The 23090-nt window shown below is 40.0% G+C and overlaps 1 protein-coding gene across 1 annotated transcript in view; it reads left to right on the forward strand.

Moving 5' to 3' along the window:
* COL19A1 (collagen type XIX alpha 1 chain) overlaps positions 1-23090 on the forward strand; it is a 258669-nt gene that overhangs the window by 158336 nt on the left and 77243 nt on the right. Inside the window, exons 14-15 of the mRNA XM_067562524.1 lie at positions 11066-11110; positions 12366-12401. Of these exons, the coding sequence (XP_067418625.1) occupies positions 11066-11110; positions 12366-12401 (81 nt within the window). The remainder of the gene's footprint in view (positions 1-11065; positions 11111-12365; positions 12402-23090) is intronic.

Consider the following 23090-nt stretch of genomic DNA (forward strand, 5'->3'; position numbering starts at 1 on the left):
GCAGCTGTTCAGGTGTTTCTTTGCTTTTCTTACATTAAAAAAATTACAAATCTAGCTGCTGCCTTTTACCTCCAATAAGTGATATGGTTTGGTTAATGTATGTATGTGTGTCTATGACATGACAGGCAGTTTGGAGTATATAAGAAATAAAGGCCCTTTTTGAAGGGGGAAAAAAGAAAATGTGCTTTCCACACACCAGTATCTCCCACAGTTCTGGACATCTGGGCTGCTTTCCTCCATCTGCAGCTTCAGAGGCAGATCTACATTTTGGCTCCCCATGCTCTGGCCGCGACCCCTGTGCTGCTGCTTGCCGCCAGATTATCTGTTTCATGGCAGCAGATGCAGGCAGTTTCTGTTCTTTCCACCCTTTGCATTTTGAGCTATTTCTGCCTAGCTTTTGGGTGGTCATGTTCTCCCTTTCTGATATTTTTCTTCCTCCCTGGGGCAGTTAACCCTTTTTGGAGTTAACCCTCTCTCAGCTTCCCTGCCAGCTCCTCTGCTGTGTTCAGGCTTGACAGCCAAGACAGCTCACGATTAAACCAAAGTAGTGCTCTATTTGGGAGGCTGCCTTCTCAGGCTCAGCAGACAATGAGTTATGCTCAGCCTGTACCCAGTCATCCATCCCTAACTCCATTATGTCCCAGGGCTATGAGCTGGACAGGCAGATGGGGTCCCCTACCCACCAGGGCAGCTGGGACTCCAGCAGGGGAAAAATGGACCAGGAACCCCCATGCAGAGCAAAGAGAAGCTCTAAAACTAAAGGAGAGCTCTGACCACTTGACTCAGGTGGTAAGTCCCAGGGGACACCTGAAGAGCAAAGAGGGAAGGCTTGAAGGCCACAACTCCCACACTCACTCCCATTCAGTCTTAAGGTGTGTCCTAAGTGCCATGGGGAAAGAAGCAGAGCTTCTAAACAGCCCTTCTCCCTCACAAACCGACCGGGAAGGCTCTGACAATGAGTTCCCCTCTCTCCGCTCCCAGGAGGAATGGGAACCAGGGGCAAGGATTCAGAGACAGAACTCTCAAGAGGGCTCCAAGCCCTAAAGAAGACAAGCTGTAGCAGAGCTTCTCCACTCCCAAAACACACACACACGGTTTAAAAAATCAAAAAAGAAAAAGCATAAAAAAATCTAGAAGATGTGAGTCTTTTGACTCCTCTTCTTCCTCCCTCTCCACCTAAGGAAGGTGAGCTTGTCTGGCTCTGAATCCAAGCAAGATACAGCATAGGTCCCCTCCCCCCGAGAAATTTAAAGCAAGGTTGTTTCCATGATTCAAATGCAGCCAGACCAGGCTTCTGAGAGTGAGCTTCAGAGTAAATTTCTTCCTTCAAAATCCTCCATTGAGGAAGTGATTTAGGGAGGAATATAACAAGCCTGATAAGGGCAAGCACATTAACAAGAGCAACCTCAGACTCTGTAATATTCAAGAACCATATGGCTCTAATGCAGAGATACTGAAGATGACAAGCAAGGATCTTCCCAGCAATGGAGAGGAGGACAATACCTCGGTAATTCCCACACATTGACTTGTCCCCTTTCTTTAAAATGGTCACAATATTAGCATTCTTTAGGTCAGGTGGAATTTCCTCATTAATCCAAATTCTAACCAGAAGTTGATGAAGTTTTTGCACATGTGCTATTTCACCAGCTTTGAAGACCATCACAGGGATGTCCTCTGGGCTTGATGCCTTGTTGTTTCTAGTCTAGGTGATGGGATGCCAAACTTCCTCAGAAGATGGGGAGACTAACAAGAGATTCTATTACTGGATGCTGAGGAATGGACTTGATAGTGGCAGCTGAGACTTCAGATTCATGACTCAGTAAAGTCTCTAAATGCTGCTTCCAACATTGCTTGAGGGCTACATTGTCCTTAAGAAAGGTGGAGCCGTCTTGGGATCTCTTAGATGGTGTTCGTTGCTGGAAAAAAGCTTCTCATGTCATGCTGATCAGTGGAACTCTGGATCTCCATGGCCTTTGCTTGGCACCACTGATTCTTGATGTTATTCAGCCTTCTTTGAACTACAGCTTCAGCCAATGATTTTCATTCATGTTCTCAGGCTACTTCATGATGGAATGACTGCCACCATCCTCTCTAATGGGTTAGAAATGGACCTGTTCACCATCCCTACCGATGTTAAGCAGAGCTGTGTTATTGCCCCAACCCATTTCTCCATCTATCTTGCCATAATCTTGATTCTTATTTGTGACTGCCTTTCCTCTGGAATTGAGTATCACATGGATGATCAGTTTTTCAATCTGCGGCATCTCCATTCTAAAACTAAGGTTAGCAGTACTGTTATTACTGACCTTCAGTATGCTGATGACTGTGCTATCCTCGCACACTCCAAGGCTGACTTGAAATCCACCCTAGATGTCTTCTTCGGAGCCTATCATAGCATAAGACATTCCCTCAACATTGGGAATACTAAGGTGCTCCACCACCTTGGGCCAAGCACAAGTTGTCCCCCTTCCCTCACAAATTGTCATCAGCGATGAACCCTGGGAAAAGTTGAGCATTTCCTTTACCTTGATAGCCACCTCTCCCAGACAGCCAATCTTGATGTGGAGATCCATTGTGTCAGTGCATCCTTTGGAAAGTTGCTCCGACGTATTCTTATTGACAGAGATCTGCACATGGAAACTAAGATCATGGTCTATAATGCAGTAGTCATCCTCATTCTTCTTTATGAGTGTGAGACATGGGTGACATATTGAAGCCATTTTAAGCGTCTGGAGGGGTACCAATAATGCTGCCTTAGGAAGATTCTCCGTATCAGATGGAAAGACCATCACACCAATGCCAGTGTTCTCTCTGCAGCTAATATCACCCTAGTGTTGAGGCAATTATGAAACATCAACTTCACTGGGCTGGTCATTATGTACGATGGCTGATACTCATCTTCCGAAGCAAGTCCTCTTTTCTCAACTTAGTCATGGAAAGAAGTCCCATGGGGGACAGAGGAAACACTATAAGGACACTTTGAAATTATATCTTAAGAAGGGATGCATTGACCCACGAATTGGGCAGAGCTGGTTGGCAATAGACTGTAATAGCATAACATCATACATTAAGCCTCATCCCCTTTTGAAGAGAATCATCTTGCTCAAGAGGCTGAGAGACAGCAGAGGAGGAAGCAAAGTGTACAGAATCCTGGCCAGCACTTGTGCTCTCTCCAAGCAACTACCTGTTACATATATGGAAAAATCTCTAGAGCACGAATTGGATTCATCAGTCATCTTAAGTTTCATCAATGACTTTCCCCCTGGCAGACATCATCCTTGGATTCAGGAATAGCCGATGGTGATGACTGAAGATGGACGCCATTGTAGCATCCCTTGCCAGATATGTTTATTCCCTCAGAAGGAGAGTTTTAGCTTAAGGACCACATGGATGGAAAGATGAAGACTGTTGCACAGGACTGGTATCAGCAATCAGTGGCAATTTACCTATGAGACACGGTAACACCTGATTTGCAGCATGATAATGTAATTTAATGAGAACAAGCTCATTATAGCTAATACAATACTAATATAATACTATTACAGTGCTATACTTGCAAAACCCAGAGAGATAAGTTCTCACCCAATTGGCTGTGCAAACAAGTGTTCTTCAGGAATCTTCTTCAGATGGCCAGTCTGGCAAAATTCCGCTGCATTCAGGTGGCAGAATGCACACCTGACAGTCCAAGTGTACTATTTTTGTAGTCCACTTGTACACAACCACTGTGACTGGTACGTAACAGCTGATGACATCTCATGGCTATTCCTTACTCGTATTCCATGTACTTTTCCAGTGTTCTTCAACTCATCCAGGTCAATCTTTAATTATTTACATTATTCATACTATCAAAACTAAACTATTGTCATAAGAACAAACAAAACACAATATTCTTTCTCAGGCTAAAACTATTTGGCTATCATATTACTCATGGGAATGTTCAGACTCAAGGTTATTTCCATGGTTTTCATCAATCACAGACAAGTAGGTCGGGAACACAGTATGGCAGGGATAGTCCCTCAAGCTGAGTGCTCCAACCCATCTGTTATTCATCCTATAACCCAATTCCAATGGTCCTGTAAAACACAGTCAGATCCAGAATGAAATATCTCATCTTTTGGATATGGGAGATATAGAGAGTGTTCCCTCAGAAGAAAGTTTCTACAGGTTCTACTCCATCCCCTTCATTGTCCAGGAAAGCATGGGGACTCAATAAGTGGATGAAGAAAATGAAGTTGTGGATGGAGATCCTGGCCTTTACAGTTTATCCCTGTCCTGGGGGGACTTCTTCACTTCAATAGATCTAGCACATACATATCTTGTTATCTCCTCTGATTGTGTTACCACAGACTTTTGAGACTTGCTTATGGCAATAATATTATCAGTATCGAACACTTCTGTTTAGTATCAGTATCAGTATCGAACACTTCTGTCTTTGACCCCCAGGCTTTTTGCAAAGAGGTTGGTAAGGATAATAGCCAGACTCAGTTTGCAGGAAACCCACCTTTCCACCTTTTCCTGGATGACATTCTGATTAGAGCTTCATCGCATTTAGCCGAGCACAGAACCACATCTCAAACACTGAGTTATCTCCGGGTGCTGGCTTCATCATCAATGCCAAGAAAAGTTCCTTAGTTCCATCCTCCAAAATAATCCACCAGGGGCAAAAATCCTCAGTACCAAGTGTCTACCTATCATTAGAAAAGATTCAAGAAATCCAGGAATGTATCTTCTTGATCCAGAGCTGCCAGAGACCTACTATGGCATTATGGTTCCAACTGCTAGGACTCCTCGTATTGGACTCCATGGGAGTAGTCACATATTATACACCTTCAGACATTCATTCTGAAGATGTGGGACACTACCCAGAACACATGCAAGATAAAGTATGGTTTCTGACTCACGTATTCAACTCCTTACAGTGGTTGTCAGTCCACGACAGGCATGCACATCTGTAATCCAGATTCTTTAGCCCTCACAGCCAACACCAGTCTGGAGAGCTGGAGAGCTTATTTGCTGACCCAAATAGCCCATCATCTCTGGAGCCAGGAAGAGAAGAATCAGAGCATAAACCTCCTATAGCTGAGAATGGTTGATAAAGTTATCTCTGCAAGGGTTCCACGTCATGGTTCAGTCACACAATATGACCATAGTCATATATTTAAATAACTGAGGGAAACAAGGAATCCGATGCTACATGCAGAAATAGTGGGAACAAGGAGATGGGTGGAACAGTTCCTCCTTTTTTTCAGAGCAATCCTCATCGAAGGGGCCTGAACCAAAAGGCAGACTGGCTTAGCAAGTGCAGGGTCAACAACCCTGAGTGGTGCCTGAATCAAGAGATTTTCAATCTCATCATTCAGACATTTATCCTCCCTTCATCCGATCTGTCCACCAATGAAGCAAACAAAAAAAAGGCCAAAATACTTCATGAGGTAGGCAGACCACAGAGTCATGGGGACATACATCTTATTGCATAGTTTGCTGCAGGACTTACTTTACGTGTTTCCACCCTTTCCATTACTGAGGAAGGTGATACAGACATAAGATTAGAAAAGTCGACAATAATTCTTATAACTCCTCATTGACCAAGGAGACCTTGGTCCTTGACCTGATAGAGCTGAAACTGGAGTCCCTCCTCCGGTTTCTGTGGAGACCAGATATCGTCTTGCAAGGTTCTCTTCTTCATCTGGACTCGGAACAGCTTCAACTGACGGCCTGGCTATTGAGAGGATAGCACTAGAAGATCTCTGTTTGTCCTCCAGAATCAAGATATTGCTTTTGTCTAGGAGAGGATGAACACTAAAAGCATACTCCTCTACCTGGTCCAGATTCTGTAACTGGTGCCAAGAGCACAATAAAAATCCCAGAGATCCTGGAATTTCAACCATTCTGGATTTTCTCCAAGGGGTCATAGACAGAGGCCTTCAGCTCAGTAACATAACAACGGCCATACTGGGTCAGACCAATGGTCCATCTAGCCCGGTATCATGTCTTCTGACAGTGACCAATGCCAGGAGTTTCAGAGGGAATGAACAGAACAGGTAATCATCAAGTGATCCATCCCGTCACCCATTCCCAGCTTCTGGCAAACAGCAATCCCTGCCTATCCTGGCTAATAGCCATTGATGGACCTAACCTCCATGAATTTATCTAGTTCTTTTTTAAACCCCATTATGGTTTTGGCCTTCACAATATTCTTTGGCAAGGAGTTCCACAGGTTGACTGTGCATTGTGTGAAGAAATACTTTTTTGTTCATTTTAAACCTGATGCCTATTAATTTTATTTGTGACCCCTTGCTCTTGTGTTATGAGGAGTAAATAACACTTCCTTATTTACTTTCTCCACACCATTCATAATTTTATAGACCTCTATCATATTCCCCCCCCCCCCCCCCCAGTCATCACTTTTTCAAGCAGAAAAGTTCCAGTCTTATTAATCTCTCCTCATGTGGAAGCTTTTCCATACCCCTAATCATTTTAGTTGCCCTTTTCTGTACCTTTTTCCAATTCCAATATATCTTTTTGAGATGGGGCAACCAGATCTGCATGCAGTATTCAGGATGTAGGTGTATCATGGATTTATAAAGAGGCAATATGATATTTTCTGTCTTACATTGCAGGTATCTGCTGTTATTAATGTGCTATTTGCAGGACCCTTGGCTCCCTGGCAGACATTCCACAGATAGCCATATTCCTTGGAGCAGTCCGACTAGTTAGACCAGGGGTCAGGCCACTCTTTCAAAAATGGGACTGACTGGTAGTTTTGAGGGCCCTGACGAGCCATTGGTTCAAGTCTTTGACTTCAGTGTCAGCATTTTATTTAGCCATTTATACTTGTTTTTCAGTAGCTGTCACAGACACCAAATGAGTGCCTGAGCTGGCAGCCTTATCTATACAGGAGCCTTACTGTGTGTTCCACGAGGACAAGGTGGTATTCAGGATACAAGAACCCTTTCTTCATAAAGGGAATTTTTCCTTCCGCATTGTGTAAGATGATGTGCTTCCTCCATTTTGTCCAAAACCACAACATCCAACTGAGAAGATGCAGCACACTTTAGATGTCAGAAGAGTGTTGGAAGTCTACCTCAGCCATACAGAAACCATGAGAAGATCAGGCTCCCTATTCATGTTCTTCCAACCAAAGTATCAGGGACTCAGAGTTTCCAAATCCTACATTGCTAGGTGGATTACACTGTGAAGTTTACAAATCATCAGAGATTACTGTCTCAGAAGGGATCAAGGCACACTCCACAAGATCTTTAGCAGCCTCATGGGTAAAATGAGCAAGGGTGTCCACTTCAGAAATTTGTAGAGCAACCACTTGATCTACTGATGAAACCTTTAGATTAAGCACTACAGAGGCCTCCTTCTACGGGAAGGTGTTGCAGGTGGAAGTCCAGAAATAAATGAAAAAGGAGTACTACTTATTTGCCAAACTCTTGTTTCCATAATCCTCCCTACATCTGATGCTTCCCAAACATCCAAATTATGGGAGACACTGGGCTGCAGAATGGAAAACTTCTTACTGATAATTTCCTTTCTCTTAGTGGCTTCTCCCACAAGTCTACACACCCTAGATGTGATCCGCCTCCGTGAAGAGGCAGAAAGAGGAGAGCTGCTCAGATGTCCAGAACTGAGGGGGAGACAGCAAGCAGAAAGGAAATTATCAATAAGACATCTTCTGTTAGTGATGGCTGCTCCCTTCTCCCCATTCTTTTGGTTTATTAGATCAAGAAGACTGATATTGGGAGTGTGGAAAATCGTAATTAAAAAATAGATCAGAGAATGGTTGGCCATAGTTGGTGTTTGGATCATTAGCTCTTCTGGTAGTGGAACATTATAAAAGAAATGCATTTAAGTAAGGGAAGGCAATGGAGAGTTGAGATTCTTAGTGTAACTTAGTTATTTTGAACCTTTTCACAGCTGATGGGTAAAGACTTCAAATAAAGTAGGATGATAACTTGCATTTTGGCACCTCCTGGAGAAATTTTGTTTTAAGTCATTTTTTATCTGTAGAAAGAGCAAGCTGAACTCCTCTAAGAAAAGAACAGACATCCAGTTAAAGACTATATGTAGGGTTGGAGGGTCATGCATTCCTTAATTTAAAAAAATGTATTATTGTGCACCACAGAGAAGTTAGAGTTAGAAGCAATTAGAAGTCACTGAATTATTTATCCTTTGTGATGAGATGAGCTGGAATTTTTATACAGGTCTTGCACATTGGTGAAATATGATAATAGACTCTTTGGGTCAGTGGAAATTAGTCTTTTCAAAATCAACCTTTTTTTTTAATGCTGAAAAACAGCCCTTTTAATGTAGAAGTTAATTTAAAATCACCTCAATTATTTCTGCTGAGATCTGAGTTACCACACACATTCCTCTGAAGCATTTGGTTCTTGTCACTGTCAGAGACAGGATACTGCATTAGATGGACCATAGGTCTGATCCAGCATGGCAATTACTTGGCTGTTACGTCATTTCAGAGGCAGCCATCAGCAACTAGAATTCTGGTCAGTTTAAAAGGGGTGCTGCAGAAAGGAACAAGGCTGCTACAATGACACTGTTTGTTTCCTGACAACAACTATGTCTGTAACACATTGACATAATTAAAATTTAATTAAAAGTATACTGTGGAAAAATAAATTTAAAAAAATATTTATAGTAGGAAAGCATGTTATGGATTTTTTCTACCTGATTTCTTGTCCTTTTGTTGCATAACCATAAATGACAATCATGTGGCTAGTCACTTCTAGCCCATTCAAGTATATTGAAATGAATGCATGATTCAAAAGCCCTGCTGGCAGTTAGATTCCTGTCTTTACTCAATGTAGTATATAAAGGGTTGTTTTCAAATGTGCTCATTTTAATGCACTGACTGCAAATGATAAGTATTGTCCAGTTTCCCCTACTCCTCTCAATTCAAGATTGACCTCTACCTTCACTGTGTCCCTGCAGTAGCAGCCAGGCTGTATACCTCTGCTAGGGACACCCCCTCAGGCTCAGCACTAACAACTGTAAACATAGAAAGAAGTTATGTTAGAAAAACAATTAGAAAAAAAAAGCTCATAACTTGACAGTGCACAGTTTGATTTCATTGTTTTTTGTTTCTCCACTGTTGTCCTTCCTTCCTGCCTAATAATGGCATATTAAATATATTTTTCATTCTGGTAGCTGCAGAATTGTGTGTGTCTTTCTCTCTTGTTTTGTCTCATCTATAAATATACAGCCAAGAACCAATTCCTCTAGTGAAACCTGTTGTTGCTCCACTGATTCTCTAATGCTGGCAGTTCTGAACCAGATCCACAATATAGAAAATAACACAAACTTTCCAGATACCTGAAATATCCATCAAAAAGCTTTTGTTTAAATATATAAAATATTGCATTTTATACTCTTTCATAACTAGGTGATGTCTAATCTGCAGTAGGTAGAGATAGATGTATATGTGGGATATAAACATGAAAATTAAAAAGGAAAACTATTTCTTGGCTTGCTTTTTGGATCTGTTTGCCTTTAAACAATTTTTAAGATCAACCAGCAAAACTACTTCTGATTTAACTCTTACATATTTGGCAAGCTTAATAAAGGACAAATCAAAGCTAAATCAGGGGTATTTACAACAACTACAAATTTAGTCCAAAGTGGGTACTTAAATGCTCGTATAGTTCTAAATGATGTTCCTTCCAGATGGTGAATTAATGTAATTTTAGCAGGAAGTGAAGTTGCACAAATATGCAGTATTTAGAACACTGGCTGATTTAATGTTTCTGTACCCACCAAGGCACAGATGTTGATTATCATTTTAGTGCCAGTTGTCTCTATCTCTCCAATTAATGCAAACTGAGGAATGGCATTTGTAAGACCTGGAAGAGGATGGGGAAGAATTCTGGGCAGTAAATCCTAATTCATGTCTAGGTGACATCCAGTTTTTATGACACCATTTCATCCAATGCACTTAGTTCTGAAATGGTGGCCTGCTTGTTAAGCGTGACCACATGACATCAGTGCTTCATTACATGTATTGTCTGCTAGTTGGTTTCTAGGTGGAGTTTAAGATTGGGTTTTGACCTATAAAGCTCTAAATGACTTAGGACCTGCTTATTGTCTCCTCATGGCAAACTTCTGAAGCTGAGATCAGTGAAGGTGCTGAAGCTGGAGATTTAAAGGAAGGGGAACTTCTGGTAGGTTGTTCTCTGTGATGGGCCCCAGCTTCAGAATTCAGTCCCCACCTTGTTCCAAAATAACTTGAACTGGCTGAGTTTAGGGCCATACTGCAAAGCCCATCTGCTTTTGAGAAGTAAGAAGAACAGTGAGGGTTGTTGAATGGTAGTGCCAAGGGTACTTTCTTTATCATCTCTTGTGATTTCTGGTGATGTGAGCAGGCAAAATTGCTGGATTTGTAATATCTAAGAATGGTGACGCATATTCTCTACTTATCTAGCTTTCACTGGTTGCAGCATAGAGGGGAACTGTTAAGAAACAGACTATTTCTCTCTTATTCTATTCCTGATCACAGCAAAAGGTTAAAACAGCGTGAGGGTTGTTTTGAACTGTGCTTTCTGACTATTTTTTTCTGACTATTCTGATTTTGGAACAATATGTCAGCTGGGGATTGCACTCCCTATCATTTACAAACCTTCTGCCTTCCCTCTTTATCCTCCACATACCTTCTGTACCAGAGACTGTGGAGTAAGTGGTGTATGAACTGGCTCTAATGGCTTTATGCCTGCTGGGCCTTACCGGAGATTTCCACAGCCAGAGTCTAGGGGAGGTTCCCAGTCCCTTTGCACCACTTGAGCAAATGGAGCACAGCAATCTAGATAATTTGGCCCTGTATATTTAAATATGTGTCGAGGGCAACTAAAGCTTCTGATAGGTGTCTCTTGGTTTTTGAACAAATCAATATCAATATTTACTCTATTTCAATACTAATAATATTAGTGATTTAACACTGATTTGAATAGCAGATGCTAATTCACACTAAAAGAATTTTGCCCAAGATCTTTTGTGCACTAAAATGTGTATATATTATATGCTTCTTTTTTTTTTTTTTTAATTTGTACAGGGCTTAAAAGGTGATCCTGGTCTGGCTGGTCCTAAGGGAGAAAAGGTATTGTGTGTGTGTGTGTATACATTCATTAATATTTAGCCATTTTATATATATATACACACAGAGAGTGAGAGAGATTACACACAGAAAAGAGTTAAAAGAGCATTAAGGTTGCAAAGATGAGCGCTCCAAAGTTAGGAAATAATAGAATTAAGGCCACCTGTGCAAATTCAGTTGGGCCTCCTCGTGAGTATTATGATACAGTCTTTAGTTACATGATCACATACTGTTTTTTCCAAAGCATCCGTCTCACTCAATGTGCAGGATGGAAGGTACTCACTCACTCAGTTTCCCAATTGTGGATTTTATCCTTATTGTCCAATGTGTGGTCCTAGCCCTAATTTATTTATTTACACCATTCAATGCCAGCTCTGTATACAGAATTATTAATTTCCATATATTTTGTTACCAAGAAAATGAGTTCTTATACACAATAGTTTTCAGCTTCATAAGTATAACCATGACTCATGACTGTCTTCTGTTGCTAACTTCCACTCAAGAGCACACATCCTCTTGTCTTCTTTTGATCTTCAAATGTCAAATATGATATATCAATGTATTGATACTAAATAGCAATATAAATTATCTTAATAAAGGAACCAACAAGATATATACATTTATTATCATGATGTATATTTTATGTAATATTTAACATATTCCTCATTCTTCTCCAAGCCCCTCTCCCCATTTTTTTATGTCATCCCTTGCTGTCCTCTGTCTAGTTTAGGGCATGAACCACAGGGCCTTATAAGTATGCTCAGGATCTAAGGTTCTAACTTTGCAAACACTACACACATGAGTGATTTTACATACATGAGCAGTCTGATTGAGTTCAGTGAGCTAACTTGTGTGCATTAAATTAATCTTGTGCAAAGTGTCTGTGAGATTGGTTTCTCAGACTGTAACCTCTGCATCAGGGGTTTGTCTTTTTGTTTACCTGTAAATACCATGCACATCTATGGGCACTACAGAAATAACAATGTTTTACATAGACAAGGTGGGTGAGGTAATGCCTTTTATTGGACCAACTTCTGTTGGAGAGAGAAGCTTTCAAGCTATACAGAGTTCTTATTCAGGTCTGGGAAAGGTTTTTTATATTTTACATATGCTTTTGTGAAGTAAGAGCATGTGGTTGCAAAATACGGTATCAAAGTTACTTATGTTTCTGTCTAATATCCTCTAACTTCACATAAAAGTAAAAAAATGTGTGACTGAATGAACTGCTGACTCCCCTCTCCCTCCCAATTTTTCCTAGGGAGATCAAGGGCCACCAGGACAAGCTGCCTTAAGGGTATGTACTCCAGAAAACAGATAAGCAAACAGCAAAAATACAATGAGGGAGGGGGAAGGAAAGTGCTCAAAAAGTGTGGCTTTTTTGATTTATTTGCAATCCAAACCACTTTCCTGTTAAACAGAAGAGCCAAGTCCTTCTGTCCAAATGTGTGTGTATTTTCTAAATGTCATATTTATCAGTAGGTAATTCATGTAAAATGGGGCACTCATTTCTTAACTGAAACTGAATAAGTAAATGGAAATCTATAAATATAAAAAATAGCAATATTCAAAACATCCTGAAAGTATTTCCCACACAACTCTAATGAGAATGTCCTTCTTTATTCTGCTTGCTTGTAACAGTGTGGTAACAGTGAAAGAACTAAACTGCTGTTTTTCAGTAAATGCTTAGAATGCAGATCAAATTTGATGTCTAGAAAATGTGAATATTCTATTAACTAGCTCATTTATTAAGCATTTGGTCATGGCTATGATACTGTTGTTTTTGTGATATAATACTTCATTTCTGTTTTCAAGATATTAAAACTTGACAGACGGACTGATTTTCAGAAAGTTGAAGGCTGGCCTTTGCACACACAACTTTAACAATTGCTTGTGAATTTTGCTTGTGAAAATGGAAGATTTGCATGTATAATAGTAATAATTGCACCAGAGTTGGTATGCAGTTGTATCTATATAAAATGCATGAGTTCCAGAGAGGTAGCCGTGTTAGTCTGTTTTTAGCAAATAAAATAAAATGCATAAAGATTTTGGGCTTCATCTTTCGTAAAATCATGCTCAAAGTCTGAGTTAAGCAGCACAGTTGAGATCAGAAGAGATGTTCAATTTGGAACTCACTCTGCATAAAATGAGAGAAAGATGTTTACAGGATGTTCTATGTGAGGGGTTCCCTGTTTTGGAACTTGCTTCTTCATTTGATCTATTGGCGTTCATGTTCCAGGCAGGTTGCAAAATCTTTATTTTTCCCTTTTTCCCTACTGCTGTCGCGAAGGGAATGGGCTGAGGTAGAGGTATATATGGGCAGTCTGTCATAGCTACTGTGGCAAGAGAAGAGGAGGGACTCTGCAACAGCTAGTACCTAGCCCAGTCAACAATTTAAATATTAGAACCATCACCTTGAAATGGATCCAGAATTGAACAGAGAGCCAATGCATAGCCTGGAGCATAGGAACATAAGAATTACATGGATAGAGTGGCTCAGAACAGTGGTCCATTTACTCTAGCTTTCTCCAGCAATGGCCAGAACCAGCTATTTCAGAGGTAGGTAGGTTTCATAAAATAACCTGCCGATACTGAAAATTTGTTTCCAAACTGCAGTCCGTGAGTTTGCCTTTTGGCCTGAAGTGCTAGTGCTTATAGCCCTTTCAAAAAGTCACAGGTTTGTTATTCTTTACTAGTATAACTGGATACTCTGGTGATAGGTAATTTCTTTGGCCTGTCATACTTAGGAACATAGGAATACCCATATCAGATTAGAACAGAGGTCCATCTTGTTCAGTATTCTTTCTGCAATAGTGTCTAATACCAGATATTCCAGAGGCAGCTGTGAGGAAACCCTGCAGTGGAAAATCATGAAATAATTCTCTCTCTACAAGAGAAGTTTCTTCGAAAATTATCAGTGAGTGGTTGCCTGGTGCCCTGGAGCATCAGTTTCTAATTCTGTCCAATCACCATGGATGTCCTTATTAGCTGTATAAATATCTAGTAATTTCTGAAGATGGGCCACTGTTTAATACTTGCCTTTCATTAGTGTATAATTATTGAATAGGTTTCTGCTTGGCCTATGTCTTCAATCCTGGGAAAAGTACATTCCATTAGTCTAGTCTGGGCAAAAAGCATGAAATCATGTAGCTAAATTCTGTTTCAAGAGTATGGGCTGAAGTCTTCTTGCCAGTTGAAGATGAAGGAAGGCATTTTGGATAACTGGTGCAGTATTGTGTCTAGGTGCAGTGAGTACAACAGAACCCTGAGACTGTGCATTTTCTTAACCACTGATGGCCACATGACCTTGATACAGGGTGAGTTAAGTTTTTTGCAGTTCGTCTAAATGTTTTATCTTCCTGAGCACATTGTCTCCATCTTACCTAGATTTAGTTTGAGTGAGTTATTTTTTATTCAGGTTCTTCTTTCCTTCTGACTCCATAAAAGCTGAAAAACACCATTGTCTGTGCTAGAGGAGAAAGACACATAGAGCTGTGTGGTATTGTTGGTTGTTCATATATAAAATATATTAATAATCCATACTCTGTACTGTTGGTCCAAATGTCCAAATTTTAATTCTGTCACATTGTCCACCTAGCCTTTCCTGTCACTCTGCCACATCTAGCAGGGCACCCAAATTTGGAAGCAAATTCCAAAGTTTGAAAATTCTGTGCCTCACTTACCAATTTAAACCAGGGCATTGCCATTTAAGTGGTCCAGCTAATGCAGCATCATATGAGGAAAATTCCTTAAAGTAACCAGGAGCAACCATTTAGGAATTTGTAGATTAAAACCACCAGGTTAAATTGCACATGAAAATTCATTGAAAGGCAGAGCAGTCTGTGAAGCACTGCAAGAAACAGCTACTTGTGATAAAACCATAGGCTGTGGGGACCTCATTAGTAAATCTTGCATTAAATAGCATAAACTGGAGGAATGGGTAACTATTTTCCAATACATTATTTCCCTACTAAATCCCTGTAGACAAAGCAGCAAAGGCATCCTAATGGAACTCCTTCCACAACTGCAAGATTTTGCAAGTGGACAGCAACTCATGTTTGATGCTGTCATGCAGATGGTGGTCATATTTTCAACCTGCATTGTCTCAGCACCATAAACTGATCCCAAGTCTGATTGGAAGGGGTCTAAAATATCAGTGATTTCCTTATTTGTTTGCTACTGTATATTCAATAGTCTTACCTGTGAAGGAGAGAATGGAGACTGGGCAGAAGTTGGTGATTTCATTAGCATCAGTGACGATTTGTTGAGTGCAGGCTGGACATTGTATGTTGCTGGTGGAATTTTTGGATTTTTTCCTTAATTGAAGCACTGAATTCTTTGAAATTTGCCTTCATTAATATTCAGTTATACTTTACATTATAGTAGATGCCTGTTACACCTGTTACAACCTGACCCCTTATGCCTCTGTACAGTTACCAGTCAGTTGAAAGTTCATTCGGTCCCATGTTTTTCTAAGCCAATTGGATCTTGACTGAGTCTAGTCACTGCTTCTAGCTCTGGGTTTTAGGTCCCAGACTAGTTCCGAGAGGCACCTTCCCCTAATCTGAGCTCACCCTTTTTATGAGTGAGGTTTCTCAACATTTCAGGCTGGACAGAGTCTCTCCTACCCACTCTCTCCTGCATGCCCTTCTTACGTGTGGCGATGGGCTGTCCCTTGCTCTTAAGTAGAATCTCTCTCTTTGCCATCTGCTCCACTGGGATTCTCCAGGCCCTTTTCTCTTTTTCATGCTTCATCCACCTGTCAGCCCTCTTGTTGAAAAAGCCATTGTCCATAGGGGCAGGTCAGTAGCTCAGTCTCTCAGTCAATAGCCACAGATTGCAGTCTTTATAACTCTTGTAGATAGTCTTTTAATCTGGAATGCAGTGCCAGTAAGATGCTCTCAAGCAATTTGAGAATCTGTTCAACACATAATACAAAATGGAGTTGTTAACGTGATATAGATATAACCCAATCTGTCACAATGCCACTGAACCTTTTTGATATTGTTCTGACATTTTTTAAGCAGGATGCATGTGAAAGAATGTCAGAAATTGGGGCCTATGATGAGTATACTGAAATACTGAAATATAATTTTTGAGGGAAGAAGCAGGGAAGTAGAGAACGAAGAAGTGGGGACCTCTGAATCCTTCGTGCTTTATCTAGGATAAAAAAGATTTTATATATAGGCTTCAGTTTAGAGGAAAAAAGTGTTACATCTGTACTAATGCCCTGTTCATACTCCCAAACTCTGATCACAGTCACATAGTAGCTGACTGTTTTTAGTGAAAAAAATTAATAGTGAAATAGTTGACAAATTTTATATTGTAATTGGAGATCCTTAGGCTTCAGAGTTAATGTTCTTACAGATGAATGGGAGTAGTTCACACTTTACATGGATTCCTAGTTTTCAAGGCCTGAAAGGACCATTAGATAGTTTAGATAGTTTTGAGTTTAAGGCACAGGAATGAGATGCAAGGTGATAAAATGAGATGCAAAATGAAGCAAGGAGGTTAGCTCCCAGACTACTGCACTGTGCAGCACAGAATGGGGAGGAGGTGAGCAGCCCTCAGTGCTGAAAGAACAGGTTCAGGACTATTTAGAACGGCTGGACATGCACAAGTCCATGGGGCTGGATGCAGTGCATCTGAGGGTCCTGAGGGAGTTGGCTGATATGATTGCAGAGCCATTGGCCATTATCTGTGAAAACTTGTGGCAATTCGGGAAGGTTCCAGATAATTGGGAAAAGGCAAATATAGTGCCCATCTTCAAAAAAAAGGGAAGGAGGAACCAGGGAATTACAGACCAGTCAGCCTCACTTCAGTCACTGGAAAAATCATGGAGCAGGTCTTCAAGGAATCCATTTTGAGGCACTTGGAAGAGAGGAAGGTGATCAGGAACAGTCAGCATGGATTCACCAAGTCATGCCTAACCAATCTGATTGCCTTCTATGATAAGATGACTGGCTCTGTGGATGTGGGGAAACTGGTGGACATGATATACCTTGACTTTAGCAAAGCTTTTGATTCGGTCTCCCACAGTATTCTTATCAGCAAGTCGAAGAAAGATGGGTTGGATGAATGGACTATGAGATGGATAGAAAGCTGGCTAGATCATTGGTCTCAACAGGTAGTGATCAACGGCTTGATGTCTAGATAACAGCTGGTAACAAGCTGAGTGCTCCAGGGGTCGGTGCTGGGGCCCATTTTGTTTAACATCTTCATTAATAACCTGAAAGATGAAGTGGATTGCACCCTCAGCAAGTTTGCTGATGACACTAAAATGGGGGGAGTGGTAGATACACTGGCAGGTAGGGTTAAGATCCAGACTAATTGGAGAATTGGGCCAAAAAAAAAATTCTGATGAGATTCAACAAGGACAAGTGCAGAGTCCTGCACTTAGGACGGAAGAATCCCATGCACTGCTACAGACTGGGGACCGACTGGCTAGGCAGCAGTTCTGCAGAAAAGGACATGCGGGTTACAGTGGACAAGAAGCTGGATATGAGTCAACAGTGTGCCCCTATTGCCAAGAAGGCTAATGGCATATTGGGCTGCATTAGTAGGAGCATTGCCAGCAGAATGAGGGAAGTGATTATTCCTCTCTATTCAGCACTGGTGAGGCCACATTTGGAGTATTGTGTCGAGTTTTGGGCTCCCCACTACAGAAAGGATGTGGACAAATTGGAAAGAGTTCAGGGGAGAGCAACAAAAATGATTAGGGGGCTGAAGCACATGATTTATGAGGAGAGGCTGAGGGAACTAGGCTTATTTAGTCTGCAGAAGAGAAGAATGAGGGGGGGATTTGATAGCAGCCTTTAACTACCTGAAAGGGGGTTCCAGGGAGGGTGGAGGTAGGCTGTTCTCAGTGATTGTAGATGACAGAACTAAGAGCAATGGTCTCAAGTTGCAGTGGGGGAGGTCTAGGTTGAATATTAGGAAAAACGTTCTTACTAGGAGGATGGTGAAGCACTGGAATGGGTTACCTAGGAGGTAGTGGAATCTCCTTCCTTGGAGGTTTTTAAGGTGTGGCTTGACAAAGCACTGGCTGGGATGATTTAGTTGAGCAGGAAGTTGGACTAGATGACCTCCTGAGGTCCCTTCCAATACTAATCTTCTATGATTCTATGATCTATATTCTGTGTGCTCCTTTTGTGCCTCTTTCATGCTAAAAAGAGACCATAAACTCTAATCAAGCAACTAGAGACACCTTGGGCTACATTTTAGATGTGCTGACTACCCCGATCTCCCATTTACTGCAGCTGGAGTTGAGCGCTCATCTTCTCTGAAAATCAGGTGCAAGATGTCTCAAATTGAACTTCCAAAATGAGAAGCCACTTTTGAATTGCTTATACTTACTGTGGCTTAAATCATTCACATTTATAAAACAAACGTCTAAAACTATTGAGAGTCTGTAAAGGAAGGTGCTATAGAAATGTTACAGTCGAAATGATTCAAGCATAGTAAAATGGGACTGCCATGGTTCACATACCGAAAGTTATCTTCTCTTCACTGCTTTTTCAAAGAAATCTTAAATTCTGCAAAAAATGATGAAGCCCTCCAAGAAGAGCTAGTACCAGCTGAAGAATTTCCATGCAGTTATTAACTGAGAAATGAGGCAAGGGTGAGGCTTAATCACCATAGCAATTTGAAGACAGATTACAACTCTGCTTGAATAGCTAGCACAGCAGGAAAACTGTCGCTCTACCACTGTGAAGTGTCTTGGGTTTCTGGTAGCAAGTACTAAAAACAAAGACAAATGAGGTCAGGGACAGTGATTAGGGGAAAACCCAATCCAGTCTCTAAAGTTTATGCTTCATTTTGTGTGATTTTTATGTAGCCATGACTTTATGATACATAATCTCAGATGAAAGATGGCTCATTCTAGCATAAATAAATAGTAGGTCAGATAACACCCGAGGTTCAAACAATACTGAATTAGACCTTATAGCAATATTGTTCACATTGTTATAGCAAAGTCCGAGGTGTCAGTGTTTCAGTTATAAACCTTGTTAAATTCAGGGAGTTAAAACTCACCACAAAATAATATTTTGGTCTGAAACTTGCCATTATTTGGAGCCATTTCTGATTTATCTTACTAAGAAAATGTTTTGTTTGGTTATTTTTATGATATGGAAATATAAAATAAATTGTTCTTGGGTGTTTGGGGGCCATAACTGAATGCATTTCACTTTTAATCTGAAATTTTGTGAGGTAAATCTATAAAACAAAGCTTCTGGACCAGTTATGGCACTAGCCTTTTTGTGCTGTTCATGTAGTCCAGCGGGGCTGGATTCTGGCTTTAACTTTCAAACAGAGAACTGGTGCTGGTGTAAAGCTGACAGACCTCCTGTGTCAGCCACTCTCTACCCCGGTGTAGAGGAAATGTTGAGGGAGGTGGCGTGACACCGGTGTGGCAGAGCTTTGTTTTCCTATGCCGATCTTCCCCTGCACAAGGTTTCTTGGAGACCTTGAACCAGTGGCATAAGTTAAAGCAGGCCTCAGGTTTCCAGATTCTATGCAGCCCCAGCCCAGCATGAACTAGAGCAAATCCTAGGCTGCTCTAATTCATGCTGGGCATGTGCCAGGATAGAAACGGGGAGCTTTTTCAACAAGTGTTTAGCTATGTATATGTGACAGAGGTAACCATCAGAGTCAATACAGCATGATCAGAATCAATGTGTGCGCCAAAATACATAATTACTGAATAAGCTGCAATAGCCTTAACAGGTAGATGAAACACTTACCAAAATATTTAACAAGGGAAATGCTTCTCCTAAAGCTCCCCAAAATGTTTAGTCTGTTTTAAATGTATGTTGACATAAGTCAAAATATTCAAAATATTCATTGCTCTGAGAGAGATCATAATAGTCTGGCAAATCTGTTCACTTAATAATACAAGTCTGAAAGCCTTTAATAAAATATCTTTCCCGCTCCTTCACCGGCCTCCAAAAAACAACGACAACAAACTTTAGGCATAGAGAAGTAGTAAATGTCTGAATGTAGCCCATTGAAGTTCATGGGGTTTGGGTGAGGCCCTAAAGCCATGTGTTTGTTCCAATGTTGCAAAGGTGAATATGCAAATATAAAATCCCACAACATGTTATATATTTTGTTGTTTGTTGATGTAACTTCAACATGCTTAAAATGTGTAGAAAAAAGAAACTTAATTACAAATATAATATAACCTAACCTGAAAAGGAGACAAAAAATAAATTCAAAAGCCTCTGTGCATGGACCTCTTCTGAAGTGAGCAGTCAAAAGGAATTTTGTTCAGGGAGGGTTTCTAGGATCTCTTACAGTATTTAAGTATATACATTTCAATCATACATCATTACACAATAAGCTCTAATTGCTCTGATTACTACATTTTTAAGCATTTTTTTAAAGATCTTCAGTTCAAGATGTTACGTTTCCTTGAAGTCAGTCATGCATACATCTGTTCATGGAATGTCCTTTACATTGAGTCCTTGATTATGGTAATGATTTGACGCAGGGAATACAAAGTTAGGGCTCATAGTCATATTTCATTTCTGCCATTGTGTGTAGTTTGTATAGTGCTTTACTTTTCCAAAGTAATATACAAGCATTAAAAGTTCATCATTATTCCTTGTTTTAACACTTTTTAAAATTTATAATAATATAAGTTAGGAATTAATTTTGAATTTCCTAACTTTAGTTATATTTTTTACACCTTTAACATTATTAAATTTACTGAAGCTGGCTTATACATGAATATATTACTGTGTTTTCACATCCTAAAAATTAGTAATTTCTATGATAAGTAGTGCTATCTCTAGAGTCCCTTCAAGGAATAAAAAGCAGGGATTACAGTGTTCTACTGTACAGTTTTGTCAAAATACAGAATTTAGGCTTAGGAAGGGAGAAACTGGTCTCTGAAATGTCACAGCTGGCTAAGCTCCTCTCTGGCATCCACATCTTAAGCCTGAGTATGTTATGTCAGAAGAGTGACAGGTGAAGGAAGGTAATGCAGCGATCTCTCTTGTAAAGTATATGAAAACTATTCCTCTTGACACTTGATCTGCTTCTTCTAGTTCCCCAGGAAAATGAGTGTCCATCTGTGTGTTCTTGCGAACCTATCCCTTTTGGGAGTTATAAAATACTCTTCCAGATGGCACCAAATGTTTACACAGAAGCCAGGGGTTAAGTCAGTCACAAGCAGACGTACCTAAGACTTGCTTACTAAACAGATATTTGGAATGCTGATGCTTTGGGCTTTGGGAGCTTAGTTAAATCAAGCTCAAGGGAAATTCACACATAGATACTGTGCAAAGGAATCAGCATGAGGAAACTGCAAATTCAGGCCTGGGCAAGTTCTGTGGTCACTTTCAGATCCAGTAAACAGATGACACACCAACAACAGACTATGCAGCTTTGATGTAGCAGGTTATGTAATCATTCATACAAGGATAAAACTGTAAATTATTTTATATCACAAAGTTTCAATATATTCATTGTATTTAAAACCTTAATTAGTGTATATTTAATTAACAGAAGTTTGTACAGCACGCTGAAGATGTAGTATATTATATTCCTGAGTGTTTAATGTTAGCCATTTGAAATAGTGCTCTTCATACACTATGATGAAGTGGGGTGATTCCACATACGCTGCTCCTTCCATACATCCCATTGAAAAATAGGACTACTAGTGTGAAGAATGGTGTGCATGCTCAGGACCTACAAGGGAAATCCTCTTTATAAATATTTTATCCACTGTTATTCCTCCTTTTAAAATTAAAAAATATACCGAACAGAAAAAATGCAAGCGAGAGCAGACTGATTAATAAAAGAATATATAAATTGGAAGTTATTTTATATTTTCATTGTTTAAAAAAAATGTCTCCATCAACAGGAACCTGAATTTTAACCATTTCTGCCATTTAAATAGAGTGTTCATGCTTTTGGGTTAGATTTAATCATGAGATAATCTTTAACTCTCATAGCAGAATTTGGAAATGCACTTGGTTTTTAATATTGTTTAAATGTGGGGGAAGATTCTGTCAAGGTAAACTTTTCTAGAGAAGCAGATGCTATTTCTGTAGTTTCAAGCTATTTTTATTTTTATCTCCTTTCTCTAGTAGTACAGGAGAGCTGGTGCTTAGGGTCTGAGGGAAGATTTATGTTTTGGTCTCAGAGAAGATTTATGTTTTGTAAAAACCTGCAGTCTGTTCAGTTGACATGGAAATTATTTATGTGTCTTTCAGTAGAAGAATGATGTGAGAATAGTTCCCTGTTCCTTTCTATTATAAGTGCACTTCAGTGTAAAGAGGCATTTCAAGTGACTCTTTCAGCAGTTTAAATTATGCTTTTTTTTTCACTTAGAAAACAAACTCTTGTCTAGTAAAAGTGCTAGGTTGATAAATGAAGAACTTTTATAAAATAGTTCTGTTTATTTCTTATTGAAATGGCTCTCTCTGCTGAAAATAAATTAAAATGGATTTCAAACTCTACTTTCTGAAAAAGATGCAGAAATTACCACACCCATAGGAAAATGAGATTATATTTTTGTTTGCTTCAATAATATATTATAAAAAGGTGGTAGGCCATATTTTGACGTAGTTTGATATATGCATTAGGGCTAACTAAATTCTGCTTCGATATTCATTGAGGTCAGTGGAGTGATGGCAGCGTAACCAGTAATTGAACTGGAGTCTGCAAAACACTTCTTGATTTCACTAGGAGCGGTATAGGGCCTGATCCTGTAGCTGCTCTGCATTTACTTCAGTGAGTTTTGAATGCAGGGTCAGGTCCTATTTAGATTAGATTAACCCCACGTGGATATTTTAAAGAAATATTGACCTAATTTCCATGTTAAATTTGTAGTACTATAGTGAAGAAAATAAGTGTGACACATAGCAGAACTGTGATTTTATGAAATTTGATCTTATCTTTCTGCCACTCAATGCAACGTCAATTTTTCAGCCACCTTTCAACTGACAGTAATAGTTTTGAAAAAACAGATTTGATG

The sequence above is a fragment of the Emydura macquarii genome, unplaced genomic scaffold (genome assembly GCF_026122565.2).
Source record: "Emydura macquarii macquarii isolate MOO-44397 ecotype Brisbane River unplaced genomic scaffold, CSIRO-AGI_Emac_v2 contig_2437, whole genome shotgun sequence".
NCBI classification, from domain to species: Eukaryota; Metazoa; Chordata; order Testudines; family Chelidae; genus Emydura; species Emydura macquarii.